The sequence below is a fragment of the Bidens hawaiensis genome, unplaced genomic scaffold (genome assembly GCF_021521415.1).
Source record: "Bidens hawaiensis isolate Kalapana, Puna unplaced genomic scaffold, B.hawaiensis_p1.1 tig00021494_1, whole genome shotgun sequence".
Taxonomy (NCBI): Eukaryota; Viridiplantae; Streptophyta; class Magnoliopsida; order Asterales; family Asteraceae; genus Bidens; species Bidens hawaiensis.
In genome coordinates this window covers 225,925-243,112 of record NW_027493331.1, presented here as the reverse complement: position 1 = coordinate 243,112, position 17,188 = coordinate 225,925, and the positions used below count along the sequence as shown (strand labels likewise).

General features: G+C 35.7%; 1 protein-coding gene, 1 long non-coding RNA gene and 1 pseudogene across 3 annotated transcripts; 1 reads left to right on the top strand and 2 right to left on the bottom strand.

Moving 5' to 3' along the window:
- Nucleotides 1-2,416: 2,416 nt before the first annotated feature.
- LOC143563490 (uncharacterized) lies at nucleotides 2,417-4,339 on the bottom strand. Its single transcript, XR_013140678.1, has 3 exons — nucleotides 3,718-4,339; nucleotides 2,898-3,217; nucleotides 2,417-2,499 (listed from the first exon to the last, which is right to left on the bottom strand). It is a non-coding gene; the product is annotated as an uncharacterized LOC143563490 (long non-coding RNA).
- Nucleotides 4,340-7,267: 2,928 nt separating this feature from the next.
- LOC143563499 (uncharacterized) lies at nucleotides 7,268-8,578 on the top strand. The gene has a single exon (XM_077051028.1). The coding sequence runs from the start codon at nucleotides 7,268-7,270 to the stop codon at nucleotides 8,576-8,578; it is 1,311 nt and encodes a 436-aa protein (XP_076907143.1).
- An 816-nt stretch (nucleotides 8,579-9,394) lies between these two features.
- On the bottom strand, nucleotides 9,395-14,910 carry LOC143563517 (serine/threonine-protein kinase GRIK2-like; annotated as a pseudogene). The gene is made up of 13 exons (XR_013140684.1): nucleotides 14,785-14,910; nucleotides 13,440-13,873; nucleotides 12,859-12,895; nucleotides 12,614-12,651; nucleotides 12,475-12,519; nucleotides 12,310-12,384; nucleotides 12,142-12,229; nucleotides 11,918-12,041; nucleotides 11,741-11,836; nucleotides 10,723-10,789; nucleotides 10,523-10,638; nucleotides 10,390-10,459; nucleotides 9,395-9,740 (listed from the first exon to the last, which is right to left on the bottom strand). The product of XR_013140684.1 is annotated as a serine/threonine-protein kinase GRIK2-like (transcript).
- Nucleotides 14,911-17,188: the final 2,278 nt, after the last annotated feature.

Sequence of the window (17,188 nt, the reverse complement as noted above, 5' to 3'; positions counted from 1 at the left end):
TTCATTGTCAAGACCTATTTGGACAACCAAGTTGATGATATGTGCAACACATCGGACATGAAAAAAATCCCCGAAACAAGGTGGTGAATATTTAATGATAAATTTTTCAGCCGCCTTAGTATTGTTTGAAGCGTTGTCAAACGAAATCGAAAATATTTTATTTCTCAAGTTGTAAGTCGTTATAACTTCATCAAGTAATTCAAACAATTTTTCGGCGGTATGTGGGAACGGGAAGTTTTCAAAAGCGATGGTGCGTTTCATCAATTGCCATGTCACCGGATCAACCCAATGAGCGGTGACACATATGTATGATTCGGGCAACCCGTGTGGTGCCGACCAAACATCGGTAGTTAAACTAACCATGGCTTCTAAAGAATGAAAAGACTCGATTAACTCTTTTTTAGCACACTCCCACAACCTGATACAATGACGTCTTAAGGTAGTACGACTTACATGTGTGTATCTCGGTTGTAGAGTTTCGCGAATCAACGACGTCAACTCCGGGTCATCAAAGTGGTTAAACGGCAAACCTCGTTGAATAACGAACTTTGCCATTCTATCTTGAACTTGAGTCGTGTTGTAACGAAATAGTGTACCATCTTTACCCAAGTCAATTTGATCGGTCGCGCCAATCCCTTTCAACGCCTTGCAATATGGCTTCTCGATGTGCTTTCTCAAAGTAGAGTTGGAATCGTGCTTTAATATTGAACCACATAGTTTGCAACGAGCCTTTTGATAACCTTCGTCATCCACAATCAAATCCCAATTCTTCCATACGTCTTGGTTGCGGTTATGGTTGACTACCGTAACAACCCTTGGGTCCTCCGTAACAGGAACGGGGGCAACAAAAACACTCTTCTTAGCCTTGTTGTTAGTTTTTTTGATGGGTGCCATAATAATATTTAGTTGGATGGTCGGGTAAAGGAACGGGTTTGCTAAAGGAGTAGTATTGTAGTTTGTTTTTGAGTTTGGTGGTGAAACAAGTAATGGAAACAAGTTATATATAGGTTTGGCCCAAAAACCGGTTCCAACGGCTATATTACCGTTGGAACCGGTTCCAACGGATCTATTGTCTTAAAAACCGGTTCCAACGGCTATATTACCGTTGGAACCGGTTCCAACGGCTAATTGGTGTCTAAAAAACCGGTTCCAACGGCTATATTACCGTTGGAACCGGTTCCAACGGCTAGTTTGACTTTTGTTTGACCCTTCAAAAAAACCCGTCGGAACCGGTTATTCCGGGTACGAACCAAACCGGTTCCAATTAAGAACCGGGTAGGAACCGGGTTGGAACCGGTACTGACATATAAATATGAGAACCGGGTACGATTTTCGGGTACAAAAATACCCAAACCGGGTATTGTTCCAACCGGGTTGGAACTGGAACCGGTTCCGGTTCGGTTCCACCAGTTAGGTTCCGGAACCGGTTTTTTTGTGCACGTCTATCCTAGGTTTCACGTTATACATACCATTCATCATGTTAGCGTCACATTATCGTCACATTATCTTCACCTCTACTCAACATATGTTATACATATCGTTACTCTCTCTCTCTCTTATCTTATATATAAGAGAGAGAGAGAAGTGTTTGTGTGGGACATACCATTTTTATCCCGCCATTTTTGAAATGGTTATGCAGGGCAGCACGATGTTACATATGACCATTCTTTACCATTCCGTGTCACATCATCGCCATTCTCATCGTATACCTCACACTCACAGGCTTAAAAACTAAATAAACTAAAAACTTAGATTTAATTAGTGTAAATTAGACTCGACCAGGCTCATCAATCATCACCAATCACGTGTACATAAACCCGTTATATGAGTCGATCCGTTTAGTTGCATCTTAACTCTAGCACGATCCACTTATTAAACAAGTTAATACGCGGTAATTCTTTACACAATAACACATCATCTACACAAAATGAAAACATAACATATAAAATTTGAATAGTGTAGGTTCGAGTGATACCGAGTTGACTCAGTTACTCATCAATCATTTCACACGGTATCACATGCTAACAATAATACAATATGGGTCCATTGAGTACACAACGATACGAATCTTCCCCATTACATAATATAAGCCAATTAAATTAAATTAAAAAGTTGAAACTTTATTGAGTATTAATAGGAACTGGTATTCTAACCCGCGCTTGCGGTGGGGCACGTTAAATACATCAAATGTATAATCAACAAAAACCAAGTTGTAATTCGACCCGTTACCGGTAAAAGAAAAGACAAATCTAGATTCTTTACATCGTCAACCAAATGAGAAAAAAAGTTAGCGCCCAGGAAACAGAAACTTTATATAGCAAACAAAAGCGTACCAAACATATAATTACCTTAGACAGAATTTTGACACAAAACGAAAGCGAATGAAATTATCAACCTCATTTGCACTATGTGACGTAAAACACTTTCAACCCGCATGCTTGTTCCATATAAAAGATTGAACCCAAAATAAAGTGTGATCCCTTCTAATTCTCATCAAACCTGCAATCATAAGTTAGGTACATCCATATCAGCAAATCAAACCTAAACTGGAAGTTTGACTAAGTCTAACTCAAAACTGTGAATGTGCAGCACTTTTAAATCGGACTAAGTACTCAAAAATTTTCCAAATTACCCCTAGTTGTAAAGTTGAGACACTACAAATTCGATGTATATTTGAGTTACATTCACCAAAAACTCATAATTCTAACCGATAAATAGATTACAAAAATTCCCTAAATACACTTGGTCAAACAACGAATGACCAATAGTTTTTAATTTAGTTATTACCAAAAAGTACTTGAAATAGAGAAAGAAACACAATTGTGTTCGTCAAATCTATTAAATTTTGATATTAAAAGTACTTGAAATAGAGAAAATGTCAAGGAGATTGAATTAACCTGAAGATTTGGGCGAATTTTTACATGTAATTCTTGATTCTGCATGAGCAACTCTGTCAGCGCATACATATCCCTGATAATAGAAGTAAATAATACAAAATGCGTGTTAAACGCCATTTGTAGGCTGAAAAGGATAAAAAATGAAGATCGTTGGGAAAACTCATCCCTTCTTGTTGTTTGTCTTTCTGTGATTTGTTTATAAGAAGTAACTATGAGTGATTACCTAAACACTTTTGATCCATATATAAAAATTCATTCCTCGTTCTTGCTCCCATGTGCACCAAGCTAATCTCTTGTTGCAAACTCAAAGTTGTATTTGACTAAAACCAAATAAAGAATGACACCACACAATTAGAAATGATCGATAGAATATAAGCAACACAATGTTGTTAATCATATCATTGAACTTCTTTTGTTGTGCTACTATAGCCTTCACAAATTACTTCAACCAATAATTTAAAACGAAATATATTACAAAGTGTTCATATTGTCATGGAAATATGGAAATGAAAGAATTATAAACTTTAAAAAATAAACAAACTATCCCTGCAGTTAAAGTTTGTAAATTTCAGTTTACTGATTCAGTTTTATATATGGGTTGGTAAGTGTAAAATATTTTATAACTAATACCAAAAAAAGGTTGAACATATGACCTATGGAGGGTGTTCTACAAATGTATAAAGATATTTGGAAGACAAATAAAAGTCATCTGCCTTTACACTTCTACTTTCAGTATTGTCCACACTCAGAATGAAATAATTGTTCAAACATTGCACACACAACTATCTTTAAATAATTAAGCAAATGCATAAGCAATTACCTTAATACGAACTCAATTTGAGGGTATCAGCTATGAATCTCTACTGCAACCTAATAAAAGAAGCCATGGCCCCTGCCGAGAGAGATGCACTCGATTTAAGCGATCAGAAAATCTACTTATTTGATACAAATTTTGAAAGTATATGGCCGGCTTCCGCCATCCATATTTACTTGTAGCACTGCAACACGAACAAAATTAACAAATTAAAATGGTAAATTCTAATTCAGATTCATAATGGTACACATAACACCACCACCACCACCACCACCAAAGTCCATGACTGGATTCAGTGATTCTAACTTCCATAGACATGTTTTCATACTGATTTTAAAGCTAAATCATTTGGTTCTCGAATGCAAAACGCAGACATCATAAAGTAAATATTATTACTTCTTACAAAAAGTTCAAAAGAACGAATCAAATCGAATTTTAAAAGCTAATTCAGCCAACATCCATAGTTATATTCATCAGTTTTTGAAACTAACAACCGAAACGAAAAATAAGCGAATATATGAAATAAATATCGTGCCGAATAGAGGACCGACACCACCACGTCAACACTGTCTAGGTTCCTACATGGAATCCTGCAACAGTAAATCTGGACACCTGAGTACTCAACCATCACAACTGGCAACAGTGACGAAACGAAAATACCAAACAATCCATCCGGTGCCACCACGCCAGTGACGGACGCCTAGGGCAGTATATACACCCACCGGACCACTGAACCACCACACCACCGCTATTTAGCGTTTGCCACCTGCCAACCGCCACCAAGGGTTCCCACATACGGCGACGGTTGAAGAAATTAAAGAGACGGTGGTGGCGAGCAGGGTCCTGTTCAGAAAAAGAAAACAACAATTCCCAATTGATAAACTTTAAAACCCTAACAATCAAATGAAACATGCCCCACAGGGAAAACAAACGGCGGGGATACGGATACGAATAAGGATCAATTACCTTGTTGCATGACGATCGAAAAGGAATTACAGAGGATACGAGGCGGTGTTTTTGATTTAGAAGAAGAAGAAGAAGAAGAAGAAACCTAATATGAGGCGGTGGAGAATGTGTGGGTGAAATGCAAGGAAACGATGAATAGTTTTGGCGGTGAATATTGATAATAAAGGATTTAAGCCGGACCTGTGCAAAGGTTGTCAATTCGAACCTAGAGCTCATCCGGGTTTTTGTCCCACCGTGTGTTACACCAGAAAATTGAGAATTCTGCTCTTGTGGTGGCACAATGACTGTCAAATGGCAGTCGACGATACGGTTTCCCGGCGGAACGCGCAAACCAAACTCTGAAGTCAGCATGTGCCCGGTTAACATAACATAGTTTAGCTAGCGTGAAGCATTGGACTCTCAAAATTTAGAGAGTACGGTAACCAAAATACAAGAAGTCGTCGTTATAAAAAATAATATAAGAACGCTAAGCTTTTTGAGTTGGGTCTTCTCACTCTCTCACATATATACGAATTGCAAGTCAACACGTTTAATTGTATCTAAATCTAAACACGATATATATATATTTATTAAACAAATCCATCAACACACAATAATTAAATAGGTTAAAACCAAAATCATATAGCGTTCATAGAATTTACCCCATAAAACATCATCTACACTAGACGTGAAACTGAACTGAGCATAGCTCGAGTTTGACTAGCCTCGAGCTCTTTTTTTTAAGACCAGGATCAACTTATGAGTTGTTATTTCAAGGCAACTCGTTTGTTATTTATTACTGTATATAATATTTTTTTTGGCTTCTCATTTGCTATTTATTATATAATTTATACGTGTTTTTTTATTATGTCTATATATTTTGAATAAAAACCTTGATGCGTCTAAGCTCGACTCAAACTTCTATGCATTACATTAAACGAGTCAAAACTTGACTCAAGCTCATCATTGCAACGTGAATCTAATACATAGAAGCACAAAAAAGTTAACACTTTATACACTAGGCTTGTAAAGCCCCTACAAGCCTAAACGATCTTGCTAGACAAGGCTCGAGCTCGATAAATAAACAAGCTTTATTTAAGAGTTGAACTCGATAAGGACCGAATCGTTTCAAGCATTTGAGTATCTTGAGCGCGCCTCGGCTTATTTGCACTAGAGGTGCAAAAACCGTTTGGGTTGAAACTGGTGTAGTTTGATCAACAAAAGTCAAAACCGGTTTATGATCGGTTTCAGTTCGGCTTTTGATCGCTTTTGGTTCGGGTTTTGACTGGTTTTGGCCGGTTTCGGTTCGGTTAACCGGTTTGGAACCGGCGTTGGTGGAGAAAATCACAAACCGGTTCGGAATTTACGGTTTCAATTGGTTCCAAACCAGTTTATAAGACAAGGCTTGAGTTCGATTAATAAACAAGCTTTATTTAAGACCCAGACTCGATAAGGACCGACTCGTTTCAAGCATTTGAGTATCTTAAGCGCGGCTTGGCTCGTTTGCACTGGAGGTGAACAAACCGGGTTGGGTTGAAACCGGTGCAGTCTGATCAACAAAAGCCAAAACCGGTTTATGATCAATTTCAGTTCAGCTTTTGATCGGTTTTGGATCGGGGTTTGACCGGTTTGTGCCCGGTTTCGGTTAACCGGTTTGGAACCTGTGTTGGTGGAGAAAATCACAAACCGGTTCCGAACTTACGGTTTCAATCGGTTCCAAACCAGTTTCTACATAATCAGTTTCCAACCGGTTCAATTTTGATTCGACTTTTAGTCGGCTCGGTTAATTAGTTTATTTGCTCACCTCTAGTTTTCACCAGTGTTGTTGAGACCGGCCCGGTTCTATATAGTTCGCTCGGCTCTCAGGGAAGTGGCTGGTCCGAACTAGTTCGTCCCGTTGGACCGGAAAACCGGACTGGTTGAACCGGTTTTCTATAGATTTTTTTTTTTGAAAAAATATTTTCCAACCCGACCTTTCATTTTTTGACCAACGTTACCTGTCCGACCGATTGAGCCGGTGAACGGTAGGGCGTCCGATCCGATTATAAAAATATTGGTTTTAACCCGTAATCTAAGGTGCACACAGAAACGAAAATAGAGTCGTATTGGTTTGAAATTTGAGTGACACGTGGACTCACTAATAATTTAACCGTGTCACATGCAAACGATAAGGGGTCCATTAACTACACAATAATACGAACCTTTCCGTTCCCATTACAAATTATTATTATTATTATTATTCACACCACCAGTCCTTCGTTCATCCCAACGCTCTCAGAGCCATCCATCATTTCATCACTGTTACAAACTCCACTCCATTTCTCCATCTTCCATTCACTAAAATTGGCTTATCATGTAATAAAAATAATATGTAAGATCCGAATGAACAGTCTCTTTGAACCACCAACAATGGGGAAACAATTACCAATTAGGGCTTGGTTAGGGCACCAAATCAACATAGTATTACTCGTGGGTGGAAACAACACCTCCTCCAGGTTTTCCGCTAGATCTTTCTTCTTTCATCGCCGGTTTAAATATCCAATTATTCGATTCATCAGGTTTTAATTTGATTACTTGTTTAAATATTAAACATTCAGAAGCTTAATTTGCAATGGTTTTCAAAGCCTTGAAATGCCAGATCCTACGTGGATCACTCGCCTGGCGGCTGGTTATAAGAGTTATCTTATTCGTATTAGCCATGGTTATTGTCTCAGTCACTCGCATCGCCAACGAGATCTGGACTACCGAGTCCGGATTGATTGGTATTGATAAATGTTCGTTAGGTGTTTCGCTAGTTTCACTTGTTGACACACCGGGGTGTGTAGATGGAGAGAATTTCACGGTCGGTGTGATTCGAGAACTCATGAATCAGGAAATGTTGTCCCTAGACGCGAAAGCGTTGTGTGTAGGTGAGGCGTCGGTGTCGATTGCGTCGACATTGCGAGAGTTAGGGTTCTCGAATGCGGTTGGGGTTCGTAGGAACCCGATACTGGCCCTCTTACGCAGACGATTTGAACACAAACTTGACTTTGAGTCTGATTCGTTCGACTTTGTGTTCTCGAGAACGATGGATGGGGCGTCTGTTCCGGCAATTACTGTTTTGGAGATCGAACGTGTTTTGAGACCCGGTGGTGTTGGCGCGATACTTGTGGGTCCAAGTAGTTTTTATACCCGAAGCTTGGTGCGATCGGCGACGCCGGTGTCGTTGATGTTGAGAAGCTCGGAGATTATTCATGTTTGTGGGATTGATTCGTTTACGTTAATCGTGTTCAAGAAGCATTCGGAAAGCGTTGGATTGTTTGATAACTATAAGCTTCCAAACGACTGCCCGGCTGTTTCGAGAAACAAGCCCTTTATGCAATATCTCGAGCCTATTTCGGATCACGAACCGACGAATGTGTCGTATTTGCCAAAGTTTGTGAATCTCGCTACGAGAAAGCGGTTGATTTATATCAACATGGGAGCAGGGGAGCTCGATGTGAATTATCCTGTACACCCTGACGCGTTTAACGTTTATGTGGTTGATCATAATGTGTCTGCACTCACTTCACATGTGAAAAAGCCGGGTGTTACTTTTGTGTATCATCCGGGACTTGTTGAAGAAGAGAAAACGGAGTCCGATCTACTTTCAGCTGATTATCTTGAAGCTCCGTTGCACGACGAGCAGTTTGAATTCATTGATTGGTTTAAAGAAACCGCAAAAGATGTTGATTTCGTGATGCTTATGATGAATGCTGGAGCCACACAGTTGAAGGTGTTGGTCGAGTTGTTTGCGAGTGGAGCGATATGTCATGTTGACGAGCTTTTTGTTAAGTGTTATGATGGGATTGATTGTGGGACGAGTTATTGTAAGGACTGCGCAAGTCTGTATGATGGTCTTCGAAATGCTGGCATGTTTGTGCATCAATGGTTTGGGGAGTGAGCCCGAGCGGTTTGTTTTATTAGCTTTGTTACGTGTTGTGTCGAGAATAATGAGGTTAGTATAAACCGTGAGCCCGTATGACGGTATCAACCTCTGTGTTTGTGTTTGTGTTTGTTTCCTGATGTTTCTTCATGTGTAGACTCTAGAGGACATGAATTGTGTTTTAAACTGTAATGTTTTATCAATGTTTAATGTGTTATGTGTGTTTGTTTTTGTGTCTTGTTTTTCTTTGCTAAAATTGGATTAAATTCATTAACTAAAATATATTTTTAACGCATATAAATATAGGGACAAGTTATTGTACAATAATCGCTTAACGTATATTAAGTACGCAAATCACGCTTAAGCCAAATACAAAAAACGCTCAATGTTCAAATACGCTCAAATACATATCAATTTTTTATAATTACACTCAAAATTCATAATTACGCTTAAATCCAGATCGGTTTTTTATAATTACACTCAAAATTCATAATTACGCTCAGAAAACGTTTTTCGTGCAAAACAGTTTTTCGTGCAAAACAGTCAAAAATTGATCGATTAATTGACGGTCCAGATCTATTTCTAACTTAAATATAACACTTAAAAAAGTTGATTTAAAATGTTATTTTATTGTTGTAGATATATGTATATATAATTATAAATAACAAATAAAACAACTTCAAAAATTGGACAATAAACTATTTGTAAGATCAAACTATAAAAGGTTCATTCAATTTTATAAGCTATTACATAAATATTCTACTAGTTAAAGATCATTCTTTTCAGCACACAGAATCATCTCAAATCTGGATCTCATTTTCCAGAATACAACTATTAAATTACAAGTGTACCCTCATTAACTCAACACCAAATGCTTGCAAATCAAGACTCAAAAGTCAACCCTACAAACTTCCTTTCCAATTTCTTACAAAAAGTCAAAAACATTTACTTCAAAAACCTCCAAAACCAAACTCAAAATAATCTAAAACACAACACGAAATATTTCTTTAGTCGGTATTAGTAACACCATCGGTTATACTCACATCACGTATTTGCTCGCCTTTTAACTTATTACGTTTGCACCAACATACAAATTTAGGTATCGGGCCGATGTCTCCCACAACGCACGGGTGCGTTGCAACCATCTCTAGACTCAGTCTTTCCGTCGGGTCTGTTAAAAATACAACAATATGGATATCAGAACTCATTTTGACTCAAAAAGTCTTAAGTTCGACTAAAACTCAAAAGTATGGTTGGCAAATGTGACCCATTGGGTTGAATGGGTTGTATTAAAATGTATATAATGGGTCAGAATGAGTCAAACTAAAAAAAGAAAATAATTGAAACGGGTCAAAACGGGTTAACATTTTCTTGAAGGGTTGTTTTTTTTTATGGAACGAGAAAACGGAGGAAACTTTTTAGTACTTTTACTTTTTTAGTTTTTAATTTATATTTCGAGTTATGATTTTTTTTAAATATTTTTTTTGAATTTTTTAATGAGGGGTTTTTGAAATGGGTCAAAATGGGTTGAGATTTCAAAACTCCCTAATTAAAAAATTCAAAAAAAAAATTAAAAAATTATAACTTGAAATATAAATCAAAAACTAAAAAAGTAAAAATACTAAAAAGTTTTTTCCATTTTTCTCGTTCCATAAAAAAAACAAAAAAAAAACTTTCAAGAAAATGTCAATCCGTTTCAATCATTTCCTTTTTTTAATTTGACCCATTCTGACCCATTATATACATTTTAATACAACTTATTCAACCCATGGGTCACATTTGCCACCCCTACAGTCAAAAGTATCGTTGATGGAGATTTACTCAGTCGAGAAGACCCTCGAGTAGGTTCTTGAGTTGCGGGTTCAAACCCACTGGGAGCCATATATGATCGTTAACGATCTACAAAAACAAGCCAAAGCATTAAAAAAGATTCTAAATTTATATAAACGCCACGTGGCACACCTTATCATACGTATCTTGCAGGGTGTCACCAAGAAAAGGATATTGTCCCAAAATCATACAATACAAGGTAACTCCAACCGCCCACGTGTCAGCAGCTTTGCCATGATAAGTTAGACCTATTTATTTTAACTTATGAGTAATTGATTCTAAATATGTCAATCTTGACTTATAAAACTCAAAAAAGTCAACTTTGACCATACCTAGACAACATTCGGGAGCAGTAAAAACAGGAGTGCCAGGAGATCGACGAAGCTCGTCTTTTTCATCCTACACGATAAATTTCAATCCAATCATCATTAATTAATATTAATATCAAGGGTCAAGTTATTCTACAAAGGAGAACAAAAATGAGAAGGATTTCTAGCCACACAAAAAAAGCCCTCAAATTTAAAAAAAAAAATAAATTAAAAATCATAACTCAAAATTTAATAAAAAAACGAAAAATGTAAAAGCACAAAAATGTTTCTACCGCCTATCTCGTTCTCATAAAAAAAAACCACAATGGTAAGTGAAAAGAGTCGTGTTTTTTTGTTTATCATTGTGTTTTGTGTTTATTTTCGTCATTGATTGTGTTTTTTTTCCTTGACATTGTGTCTTTTTTTCTTTATATTGTATTATATTACTCAACATTGTGTTATATTTTGCGATCTATTGTGTCTTTTTTTAGTTATAATTGTGTATTTTGTTCATTTTCGTCATTGTGTCTTTGATCTCGCCATTGTGTCTTTTCGTCATTTTTTTTGCACTTTTTTTATATATTTTTTTGAACGGGAATGATGGCGGAAACATTTTAGTTTTTTAATTTTTTTCGTTATTTATATTTTGAGTTATGATTTTTTTATTATTATTTTTTAATTTACTTTTAAGGGGTTTTTTTTATCTCCCTTTGTATTTTAACTTTACCCTAATATCAAAGCTAAGAAGTTTTAACGGTTTTGAGATGATAAATTTTGGTTTAAAAAAATAATGTAAATGATGTGTTTTTGTTGGTGGTATACACATGAAAGTATGATGAAAGTGTAATGACAGCTTTTTATCTTGTTTCCTTATTAAATATAGGATACATTTAATTTGATAAAAAGGACAATAGTTAGATGGAACATGCCGGTGACAGTGTGATAATATTTTTAATAAAAAAGATTTGAGTAACCTTTGGATGTATTATATGACTTTACAAAAGGACTGAAAATGTGAATACTGAGAGAAAGAATTTATTACCTCAAAAACCTGGCTGACACTAAAATCGCCAATCTTTACCGAGCCAGTTGCGGTAACGAGAAGATTATCAGGTTTTATATCACCATGCACAACATTCTGAGATTCAAAAAAGATAAAATTATAACATTAAAAGTTAAAACATAAGAAAAACACATTACGTTGATAGATAAGACTCACATGAGAATGGAGATACATTAAACCGGAAACTATGTCACGCAAATATCTCCTTAAACATTTTGATCCAAGCCACCTGGCGGTCCAGCACCCTCAAACACCCATTTTCCTTCAACGTATTCTAGAACTGGAAAAAGATTTAAAAAAGTTAAAAAAAAACCTAGTAATTAATAAAAAAGTCAAGAACTTTAACCCAAGAAGAAGAAACGGTTGTGGCTTTTTTATACCCATGTAGAAATGATCGGTGTTTGGGTCATCGATAACCTCAAACAGATTTACTATATTGGGATGATTTAGCATTTTCATAATTAAAACCTGCAAGCCATTAATGTAGAAACCATCATTAACGAATAGGATTACCATAATCTAATTCAAATGAAATTTTAATTAAATACCTCACGGAGAACATCAGTCATTGCGGTTTCAGATGGAGCGACACGTAGCTTTAATAATTGAGACTTGTGAAACGCCTGTATTCGAATTTCATATCTTTTATCATACTGTAAAGTGTAAACGCTATTTTATAAAAAGATTCGAAATTTCAAATTTTGGTAAATTACCTTAATTGCATAATGCTTCCCGTCCACTTGGCTTCTATAAAGAACCTGTTAGAGATACAGGCCAAACAGGTAAAGATTATTAACATTTTTAGCTACCAAAACGGAAGTTTATAAAACGCATAAGTATTATGAGAATGACCACTTTTCCATAGCTACCGGAACCAATTTTGTTGAACCCTGTGAATTGTGTGAAAGTAGGACACTCCAAATTCGGGAGTCAAAAAGTTTTATAAAACGTTCTTGGTGGAAAAAAATGTGAATGAAAGATCCCACTGAATTGAATTGGGTCCAGGAATCTAAGAAATAGTGAGAATTCTTGATCTCTCTCAATATCTCTCTCAATTCTAAAATCCAGGACTTGAATTCATGTCCTGTCATACTCACGAACATACTCATTTACTGTCTTGTTTCCATTAGCATCCTAGAACAAAGGGCAAAACAAACATAAATAAAAAAAATGGAAAAGAAAAAAGTTTATAAAATAAAATGGTACACCACAAAGAAAATCAGAGCATGGTGGTAATAAGAACCGCGATTATATATGTGGAGATCACTAAGGTATTCAACTTTTTTTCACAAACGTCGCCTATCTACGTATGACGGTATGATACTACTTTTTTTCGACAAAAAAATGTTGAATGCCCAAAAAAGCAATTCAAATTTTTGAAAAAACAAAAATACCTTTAATGAGGTGTCAGCATGTTATAGTATCTTTTGAAAATATAAAGAAAATTTCGGTTATTAAGATTGTATTCAGCCATAGATGATATAAATAAAACTAGATACATACATTGGTGACATATAAAATAGGTTTCAATATATCGGTTAAGGAAAAAAGTTTAATACTCGATGTCCTCTACATACATTATCCCATAAAAATTGACATCAAGATTAACATAGTGCACTAACACTATTAGACAGCCTCATTTACAAAAGGTAACACAGCATAAGAATTGTTAAATTACCTCTGAGCGTACAACCAATCGAGTCTCCTTAACAGGGACTTCCCTGCAAATCAAACCATTTTGCATTCTGTACAAAAGAATATCTTCAGACCGCTTTGACGGATTCTTGAATTCTTCATGATCACCCTTATCGGTTTCAGACATGTAATCACCATAAGAGCCTTCTTCTTCTTCTTCTTCTTCTTCTTCTTCTTCTTCTTCTTCTTCTTCTTCCTCCTCGTCTTCTACTTCATTGTTTAGCAACACAACTCTTGTGAAACACGGTCCTGAATGTGGGAATTAGGCGTAATTTTATTTTGCCGTTTGGAAGATGAAAACCCCAAACACCCACAGCAGCCCATTTCTACCACACTTGCAAAAGACTGTCCCTTTATAAACATTGATACTTGACCTTAACTGAATGCAACAGTTACCAACTTTACCAATCCTGATTCCTGACCAACAAACAAAATAAATCCTGAATCAAACAACTGACGGTGCAAACGAGCCGAGCCTTATCGAGCCTGAGTTTCAAATAAAGCTCATTTAGTTATCGAGCACAAGCTCGAGCCTTGTATGGAAATATTGTTTAGGCCCGTCGAGCCTTAAATGAGCCTAGTGTACATTTAACTTTTTATCGCTTTTGGCCTTCTATGTATTAATTTCACGCTGCAATGCTGAGCTCAAGCCGAGCTATGGCTCATTTAAGGTACTGCATAGTGCACACGAGCTCGAGCCGAGCTTACACTTGTTAAGGTTTTTCTTAGAATATATAAATATAATTAAAAGTGTATACATATTATTTAATACATAAAAAACAAACCAAGCTCGAGCTTGAAAAACAATTCATAAGCCGAGCACGAGCTTAGGCTCGTTAAGCTTTTTCTCAAAAGTATACAAAAATAATAAAAAAATGTATAAAAAAGTACAGATAATAAACGAGCTGAGTTCAAGCTTTAGAAAAAGTGCTCGGAACAAGCTGAATTTTGACCCGTTTAAGGTGCTGCACACGAGCTTGAGCCGAGCTTAGGCTCGCTAAGGTTTTTCTTAAAAAATATAAAAACAACTAAAGATGTACATACATTATTTAATAAAACGAGCCGAACGCTTGAAAAACGACTCACAAAATGCTCGAAAAGAGCCAAGCTCAAGCTCGACTTGTTTTTTATTTGTTAAATAATATATACACATTACTAATTATATTTATATACTGTAAAAAAAACCTTAACGAGCCTAAGCTCGGTTCGAGCTCAGCATTGCAATGTGAAATTAACACATTACACATAAAAAGCCAAAAGAGTTACTCGAGCCTATTCGAGCTCGGGCTCGTTTCCAAATATTATGGAAATAATAACCATTGAATTACCTGCTATAAACAAAGATTAGCGAGCAATTAAACCCTAGCTAATTAAATAATCTCCTGCTTGCTAATACTCCAATCAATGCAGTTGATCAATTAAACCTAATTACGATTCAAATCCAATCACATCAATAATAATAATAACAATAATAATAATAATAATAATAATAATAACAGCTCCAATTAATTATCAATTATAACATGAACAACAATAATATGAATAATAATAATAATAATATTATTATTATTACCTGGAATGACGATGAAATCAAAATTGATTGATTGATTGATTGAATCTGGTGGTGAAAGGCGGCGCGTGAGTATATATATATAATTATATATGTATATATTATGTTCCGGCGTACGGACGGCCACAAATATGGTGGTTGCGAGGTGGAACGGTGGGTGAATGATGGGTGAGGGTCCCAGGGGTATTTTTGGTATTTTATTTTTGAAAATTTGTTACGGTTTGGGCCTCTGCCTCTCGGGTCGTGTACTCGTCTTTTTCATTTGGCCCGTTCATTAATATTCGGTCCGTGAGTTATTTTTTCAAGCTCGTGTTTAACTCGTTTATTATTTATTTAAAATCAAAGGTCCAGATAAAGAAACATGGACGCGTTCAGTTCACTCCGCCAGACATCTAGTCACCGTGATGTTTCCGAAATTACGTATGATCTTGTAACTCTGAACACGGAGATAATTATGTTTGTTTTAAGGACGCTTTAATACCCCACGTGACTGTATCTAGTTAATTCAAACACGAATAGGTTAAATCATGTTTCTACAATCAAACACAATAGTAATGAATTAACCTTCTAAATAAGCACGTAAATCCCTAAATTAAAGATTTACATGCTTCTACGATCAAATATAATAATCACGAACCGCTAAAATTAGGAATACATAGTTGAATTTGAAATCAAACGGCATAGCGTTGTTTTCTCAAGCATCTAACCACTAAGATGTTTTCGTACATTACTTATGTTTATGTAACTTCAAACACGTCGAAATTTATGTCCATTTTAAAATGTTCATTTTAATATTTTATAGCCCGCGCTACTCTATCTAGTTGGTTCGAATATGAATATGTTAACTCATGTATTAGCTTCACATAATTAATTCCTAAAGATTTTTAACTAAGATAAAGCCCGCTTTAACTTGCATACTAAAACAAGTGTAGTACCAATTTGAGATTATTGCCTAGTTGAACAAAATTCATGAGATATCACACCCAATTTTTATATACAATTTTTAGCCACCCATAAGAAGTGCAATTTGCATGGTGAAGCAAAGTTTATGTATGCCTTCCCATGTGAATTATGCTACAATTACATATCACGTTATAACATTGCTTTTTATCATGGGCGGCTCTTGGGTTGTGCAAACTGGGCGACCGGCCGGGGCACGATTTCTTTGGGGGCACAAAATGTTTAAAAATTCCCGATGTTATATATGTAGAATACCCGAATATTTATAATCACACTATTTTTATATTACTCATGCACCTTTTAAACCCCAATTTTTAGGATTAACCAAAGACTTATAGGCCCGTTAAAATTTAAAAAAAAGCCAAATACTTTAATTAATCAATATAAGTTAAATAAATAAAAGAAACGAATAGGCGTGATAATAGCAAAATCGACTTTGAAGACCAACAGCCACATCGGCTTCGAACACCAGCAGTCACGGTAGCATATGATAATATGAGTTTTTCAAAATTATAGTTATTGAAATCCTCTTTTCGACCCAAAATGACTCAAGAAAGACTTAGCGGGTTGGCGATGAAAGTTATCAAGAACGGAACATTAGAAAGCATAAACTGCGAAGAGTTAATTCGCCAATTTGCTATAAAAATGTTATGAGAGCTTCACAAATCCTCAATTAGCTATTAATCTATTAAGTGTGTCATAAACTCATTATAGTATCATGATTTTCTAATTTTTATTTAATATCGCTATAATTTTAATCGGCGTATAAAAAATGTGTTTACATTATTTAGTACGTTAAGGTTTAAGGGACATATTTTTTCAGCTCGGCCGAGGCCCGTGAATTTTCAGAGCCGGCCTTGCTTTTTATAGATATAAGCAATAAATTACTTAAGCATTTATTTATCAAAATAAAATGCTGCATATGTTAACAACTTAAAAACTTGTTCAAAATACTTATAATCTTGCAATTTAACTTATTAAAAATCTATTTGATACTTATTTTTTTTTAATGAATAACTCTTACCATTCTGAAAGAGGACTTCTATTTAGATTTAGAGTTGAGTGAATATTCACATTCTTATACATATGTTTTTTACAAATATGGGTAAAAGAGTTTAATGCGATTTTGAGAATTGACAAATCAAGCATATCGGGTTGGGTGGGTCCGTCATACCGGCCCTTTTTGTATTGGTTTGGCAGTT